Here is a 7,314-nt window from a genome sequence, read left to right on the forward strand (position 1 = left end):
GTATCCATCAGTCTTGCACATGTCAGGCATCCCTTTCAGGGGTTTGGGATCCTAGACAGCCAACTCAACTGCATGTGTACCATACCTGTAGCCAGTGTTGTGCCCGAACGCGTTCATTGAACGGTCGTTCGTGAATTTGTTCCTTTTTTCCGTGAACGTGAACTGAACTTGTTCGTATTTTGCCTGATGAACGTAAAAGTGAGTGCGTTCGTCCTGGTGTGCGTGAACAGGTTTATGAAAGCGTTCTTTCGCCGTTCTAGCTCCAGATCTCCATGGAGCTTTCCAGAGCTAAAGCCTAGCTAAAGCATCCTGTTAACCATAGAGTGTACAAAAAGTAGAACCCACAAATGTGGCCAAACATAGGCAGTAGCGGTTGGTGCAGCGTCTACTCTTCTACGTCTATGCTGTGTGCAGGAGTCAAAGTTCATTCAGAAAAATTGAAATGGGACTTAACTGAAAGATTATACATTTTTTTAATGTTTTGCACTTTTAATATTGCACTTTGAGTTTGCTACCTCAGCCTGCTTCCTAAGATTGTTTAATAATTTCCCATTAAACAAACTGTTCAAATAACGTTTTCCTCATGTTATTGAGAATATACTGTAGAGTAAAAACTGCAGCTGGGTATGAGCGTGGACTGAACGGGTGCCAACAATTGAAAATTATGTCATAAGTTATATACATATATATATATATATATATACATATATATATATATATATATATATATATATATATATATATATATATATATATATAAAGGAAAAAAATTATGAACTAGTTCGTTTTTGGAACAGTGAACTTAGTTCAATTTTTTTAATTATGAACTAAGAAACAAACTAGTTCATTTTAAAATGTATGCACTGAACTTTGAGCTAGTTTTTTTTTTAAACAAACTTTCCCAACTGTGCCTGTAGCTGTGACAAAGCCTGTATTCCTTCTTAGGGATTTTCCCCTCCACAGTTTGACTAAATTAATCTCCCTGATTGAAATCAGATTATCTTGTTTTAGGGTTGAGGTTTGCTCTCACTTGCAAGCCTTTTTGTATCATAATAGTGAACTGACTTTTTCCTCATGCCAAGTTGCTCATTTGGGTCAGAGAAGAACACTCAGAGGAGACGGTTCTGGTTCTGGTCTTGAACAAGATCCGCTCTCAGTGATCACACATATCTGGTGCTAATGACTAATTCAATTCAATTCAATAATATTTTATTAATCCCAGAGGGAAATTAGAGTTTCAGTACTCACAATTCTGAGATCAGACATACATACATACATAAATACATACATACATACATACATACATACATACATACATGACAAGAATTGGTAACTGTGGTCATCCGTAACCCGAGTCGCGTTACCATAATTAGTCGGATCAAGCAGAACCATAGATCATCCAGAACCATGTGAGGCCCTAGTAATCCTGGTGCTGAAGGAGGATCTGTTGGGTCATCAGATGGATTATTTTTCTGGGTTTTGATCCGGGTTTATTTGAGTGGTTGAGTGAATGAGTTAACAACCAGTGTAAAATGACTCAGTTCTGTAGGAGAGCAGAGCTTCTCTAGAAATCTACTAAAATAGTTCCATAGACTCAATCTGAAAGAACTTAGACCCTCCTTGTCTCATCATCCACTGGGGCCTTTCCTTCCTTTTCCAAACACGCAATAGTCAAACCATCCGTTAAAAAGCCAAACCTAGACCCTTCAGATCCTAATAACTACAGGCCAATTTCAAAGCCTCATCAAATGTCTAAATTCCTGGAAAAGGTGGTAGTGGAGCTCACAACTTTCCTGACGGAACAAATATGCTGGATAAATTCCAGTCAGGATTTTCGTAAAAAACATTCCACAGAGAAAACACTGCTGAGAATTTTCAGTGACATCATGATGGCAGCCGACTCTGGCAAATACTTGGTTTTGGTTCTCCTGGACCTCTTGACTCTGTTAACCACTGCATAATGGTCAGCAGACTCAAGGACCTGGGCTTGTCTGGGTCAGTACTAGGTTGGTACTTCTCATTTCTCTCCGGTAGAAGCTTTAATGTACTTGCAAATCAGATATCTTCTCAAGGAGCTGATGTTATGTGCGGAGTACCACAGGGTTCAGTTTTGGGATTCCTCTTGTTTATATTATACATTATACCCCTAGGTATAATGGGACCCTATCGATAATTTCAGCAATATATCACATTGCCTCTATGTAGAGGATATTCAGCTGTGCTGCTCCTTTTTTGAGAATGAGTTGCATTTATTGTCTCCACTCATGGACTGTTGCTGGCTGTAAATGAACTTTCTCCAGCTTAACCGTGGAAAGACTGAGACTTGAATTATTATGGAATAAGCTCCAAGCAAAGACTACCTGGGTTTTAGGCATGTTTCCATTGTGAGAACTCCAGGGTAGTTTCTGGGATGGGACATTAAAGACATTGAAGGTGTCGAAGTACAGCGTAATTCACCTGTTGTGAATTATGTATTTGTGGGAGGACTTCCACACAATTTTTTTGAGATGGGAGTTTAGTAACGATGATTTGAAAGCAACGTGAATGGTGCTTATTTCCTTTTGCATCCAATCTGTTTCACAAACAACTCTTAATTTTACAAATGTCGGTTGTTTTGGATGACACCTGCTGATGTCATTGTGCCGCCCCTTTAAGGCAGACATGTAAATTTAGCTCTGTGTGTGTGTGTGCGCGCATGTGCGTGCGTACGTATGTAATTTGTACCGGTAGACTTGCCATAGTTATTCTCAACTGGAGATGACCGTTAAGCTAACTGTTATATTTTTTGCATATTGGTTCATCTTTTCTTGCTAAGCCTGAAAGAGCACATGCCTGTAAGTCATACATGTTTGTTCCGTTGAGCGTATTTATTATAGTTTTATGTAACAGTTGAGAATCTTGTGTGTGAAAGTTTTTATCTCTAGTAAAAACGGTTGTGATGCTAATGCGTTAGCCCGTCTATGGAATTTTACATATATTCTTAGCATTGAGCTAACCGCTAGGTTCTTGGGGAAAAACTTCTGATTGTTTTATTATATCTTTATGAAATACCCATAAAGTACATGAAAGTTTATTATTAAGTGTTTATTAATACAAAATACATATGAATACATCATAAATGTAACATTATTCATTTATTGTTTTTCTGTATTGCAGTTTTACAGTGCCTTCTACAGTAAATATCTAAAACGTCCCTGCTGACTCCTGGATGTTTATCGTGGACCTGTTAAGCTATCTGCCAAGCTAGAACCCAGCTTCATCCTCTAGTGAGGGCAGAATTGTAAAAAGGCATCTTCCCAACGGGTCGTTTACAGAAAAGTGAATCCCTGTGGAAACAGTCCTTCTGCCATTCAAGCTACAATGAACAGTAATGATGACACGCTTGAGACACGGTCAGTATGCTCCAACATTTCACGTGCCAGTCGACGTTCTTCAGCCAGTGCAATTGCAGCCAGAGCACGTGCAAAAGCAGAGGCTGCACGTGTGCAAGCATTATTTGCACAAAAAGAAGCAGAAATGATGAAAGCACAAGCACATATTGAAGAGGAGCAACAAAAAGAAGTAGCCTCAGCTGCTAGAAAGAAAGCAGAACTGCAAGCTAGTTTGCATACATTGAGACTGGAGAGTGAAGCTGCAGCAGCCATAGCTGAAGCCAATGTTCTAGAAGCAGCTGCTGAGAACGAGGTGGAGGAGTTAAGTCAAGCTAGCCATAGAAATGAATTTGCTGAGCATAAAATTACTGAGCTTTACCCTGATTCTAGGCTGCATGAGCCCACATCAAAACTCATTTGCCAAATACCAATCGACAATGCTAATACGGCTGAAAACAATATTGAAGAAGGAAAAGAAAAGCTGCAAAAAGGTGGTAACTTTGACTTACCTATCTTACAATCATCCAATCTGAATGAAAATGCTGCTCCATACTACCTTGATACTCACCGCTCACGCAGGACAGGCTTCTTTGAACAGGAACATTGTTACGGACCCTGAGTTCTCCAGCGCTCAGCTTCTACTCCGCACCCTTATTCCTGCACCATTTTCAGGACCTTGGAGAGCGCCCAGCTCCCTGGCTTCACTCTATGCAGCTGACTCCCATCAGGAATCACCCATCTGGAGCAGATAAAGATCAGCACTGCTCAGAGAGAGAGAGAGAGAGAGAGAGAGAGAGGATTGAGGCTGACAGAGAGAGGACTGGAGAGAGGATTGGAGTGAAAGATTGTTTGTGTTGGAGAACTTGTGGACGGTTGCCCCTGGCTGGTTTAATTTCCACCCGCATAAGAAAACCGGTTGAGCTCCGGTTTTCTTTGCTCTTAACAGAGTTGACTGTTGCGTGGGTGAGTTGGTTCACCAGTGGACCTTTTGGTAAGGCCTCCGGGCAAGCTCCGTTGTTCCTGGTTTATTTTCAGAACCAGTGAGTTTCCGTTCCCATTGTTATTTGCTCCTTTAGTTACTTTAAGCCCTCAGCATTTGTTCCTGCAGCCTAAATTAAACTCCTATTTTCATTAAACAGGTTTTTTCTCCCTTAGGGACACCTTTAGTTAATAAAAGGACTTTCTTTTGATTGTGACTTGGTGTCAGATTGGTTCTTTTCTTTTCTCACGTTCCTGTGTTAGGCCTCCCTGAACCTAGACCAGGCTGAGGTCGTAACATATTGGAGGCTCGTCCGGGATATTATTTTGTTATTAATTTATTTGTTACGTTAACGTGATTGGTGGTGTGATTTGAGTACCGGTGTTTTTGTTGCTGGTTTTTGTGCTAACGTGAGCATGTTTAATTTAAAGGAGTTTCTGGCTGCCCCTTCTCGGGACCAGGTCGAAAGCTTCAAAAGGACCGAACTGGCAGAGTTGGCTGTACACCTCGGTCTCCAAGGCATCCAGAACCAGCTGAAAAAGGACTTAAAGGATTCTGTGATGGCCGCGTTGGAAAAGGAAGGTTTGTTACAACCTCCTTTCAGTGACTCTTCGGATTTGCCCCTGAAACAGGACATGGAGGATGGACAGACTGTGAAAGCTTCTACTTCCGTTCCTGTGGGTGCTGCACCCGAGCGCCCTTCTGTCCCAGATGAACAGGACGCTCTTTCGCGGCAGACGCCGCTCACAAGAGAGAGTTTATCCTCCACTTCCTCTGCTGCTAGTATGGAGAATGCACGTCTTCGTCTCAGGCTGGCCCGCATGAAATATGAGGCTGAGGAAAAGTCCCGATTGCAGCAAATCGAACTGGAGATCCGCCGCTGTGAGATCGAGGCTGAAACAAAGTTAAAACTGAAACGTATGGAGTTGGAATACCAAGCAAGAGGAGGTGTTTCTTCTACTACAAACTATGAGCACGAGAGGTCCATGGACAAACAGAGAAACGAGTGTGACATCAGCAAGTGCCTTGTTCTGGTGCCGACTTTCCGGGAGAGCGAGGTTGACAGCTACTTCGCTACATTCGAGCGTCTGGCTGCTGCTTTAGACTGGCCCCAAGAGGTGTGGTCCACTATGCTGCAGTGTAAGTTAACCGGAAAGGCTCAAGAGGTAATTGCTTCTCTTTCTTTATCTGACAGCATGGATTATAATAAAGTGAAAGCTGCTGTTCTTGTTGCTTATGAGTTGGTTCCTGAAGCCTATCGTCAGAAGTTCCGGTCACAGCATGTAAAACTCTCCACGCAAACTTATGTTGAGTTCTCCAGAGAAAAAGCTCTGATGTTTGAGAAATGGATCCTTGCCTCAAAGGTTGAAACTCTACAGGATCTTAAAGAGCTAATTCTCCTGGAGGAATTTAAGAAGTGTTTGCCAGAGAGGTTGGCATTATATTTAAATGAAAGACAAGTCTCTTCTCTCTCCTCAGCCGCCCTACTGGCGGATGAGTTTGTGTTGACGCACCGTGTTGGTGTTCATCAGGGTGAATCTGCTCGCCCTGTGTCAGTAACACCTTTTAGAAACTCTCCTTCTCCTCCTCGTCCTCAGAAACCTCGCTGTTATTATTGCCACCTGGTGGGGCATGTCGCGAGAGATTGTGTAATCCTCAAGCGGAGGAATGAAAAAAGAGGGTCTGCTGCGCAGCCCGTGGGTTTTGTCTCCAAGTCGGGAGAAAATAACCGTGGTTTTGGTCCTTTCATGTCAGAAGGACAAGTGTCTCTTACAGAAAGCTGTGAAAAGCTGACCTCTGTTAAGATTTTAAGAGACACTGGGGCTTCTCAGACGTTAATTTCACAGAAAGTGTTGCCATTTGATGACTTGAGCTCTACCGGCTCTTCCGTGTTGTTGGCTGGAGTAAATGCTGTGCCTGTTTCTCGCCCGCTTCACAGAATTTACTTAAGGAGTGGACTTTTTACTGGGTCGTGTGAAGTAGCAGTCTGCCCTTCCTTGCCTGTGGAAGGTGTGGCTCTTCTTTTAGGGAATGACTTGGCTGGAGGTGCGGTCATTCCTCCCCCAGTGGTGAAAGAGAACATCGCACCCGGAGAGTGTGAGGAGACTCCCGCAGGAGTGCTCCCCGCTTGTGTGTGTACCCGATCTCAAGCTAAGAGAGCGCATGAGATTTTGGATCTCTCCAGTTTGTTTGACGATTCGCAGAGTGATGTTCTTAATCCCGCTGAAACAACTTCTTCCACTCATCTGGTCACAAATGAAGTGTCGTCCAACATGTTTCCGCTAAGTCCGGCTTCTTTGGAGGCGGAACAACGGTCCGATAAATCTCTGACCGACTGCTTTGAGCATGTGGGAAAGAAAATAAATGGAACTACTGGTTATGTTATTGAGAATGGTGTGTTACTGAGAACCTGGTGTAACCGAGCTGCTAAAAATGCCCCTTAGGGTTTGGTAAGACAGATTGTGGTGCCGACAAAATACCGAACTCACATCCTGTCAGTGGCGCATGAAAGCCCGTGGTCCGGTCACTTAGGAATTAGAAAGACCTACCAGCTCGTCTTAGAGCATTTCTTTTGGCCAGGACTTAAAAAGGATGTGGTGCGGTTTTGCAATAGCTGTCATCTCTGTCAAGTAGTGGGAAAACCAAATCAGATCCTGGCTCCAGCCCCTCTGAAACCGATTCCTATTATAGGAGATCCATTCGACCATGTGGTAGTTGACTGTGTGGGCCCTCTGCCCAGGAGCAAATCGGGAAAACGGTTTTTACTCACTGTAATGTGTACAGCCACCCGTTTCCCTGAAGCCATCCCACTTTCATCCATCACTGCAAAGGCGGTTACAAGAGCTCTGGTACATTTCTTTTCATTTGTAGGGTTACCAAAGGTTATTCAGACTGACCAAGGTTCGAATTTCAGATCTGAAATTTTCAAAAGTGTGACCCAGACCTTAGGGATTAAACATGTTC

General features: G+C 43.0%; 1 protein-coding gene across 1 annotated transcript; it reads left to right on the plus strand.

Annotated features, from left to right (window-relative positions):
• The first annotated feature begins 2,703 nt into the window (after window positions 1-2,703).
• LOC139063404 (uncharacterized) lies at window positions 2,704-6,809 on the plus strand. The gene is made up of 2 exons (XM_070545253.1): window positions 2,704-4,334; window positions 4,782-6,809. Exons 1-2 carry the CDS (start codon window positions 4,080-4,082, stop codon window positions 6,792-6,794), a joined length of 2,268 nt encoding a protein of 755 aa, XP_070401354.1. The 5' UTR covers window positions 2,704-4,079; the 3' UTR covers window positions 6,795-6,809.
• The last annotated feature ends 505 nt before the right edge of the window (window positions 6,810-7,314 follow it).

Source organism: Nothobranchius furzeri, chromosome 15 (assembly GCF_043380555.1).
Source record: "Nothobranchius furzeri strain GRZ-AD chromosome 15, NfurGRZ-RIMD1, whole genome shotgun sequence".
Lineage (NCBI taxonomy): Eukaryota > Metazoa > Chordata > Actinopteri > Cyprinodontiformes > Nothobranchiidae > Nothobranchius > Nothobranchius furzeri.

Excerpts from the sequence above, each read along its gene's own strand:
- LOC139063404 (XM_070545253.1), top strand. The coding sequence starts at position 4,080 with ATGCAGCTGACTCCCATCAGGAATCACCCATCTGGAGCAGATAAAGAT. Across the intron at positions 4,335-4,781 it reads CAGAGTTGACTGTTGCGTGG|GAGTTTCTGGCTGCCCCTTC; the intron begins GTGAGTTGGTTC and ends TTTAATTTAAAG.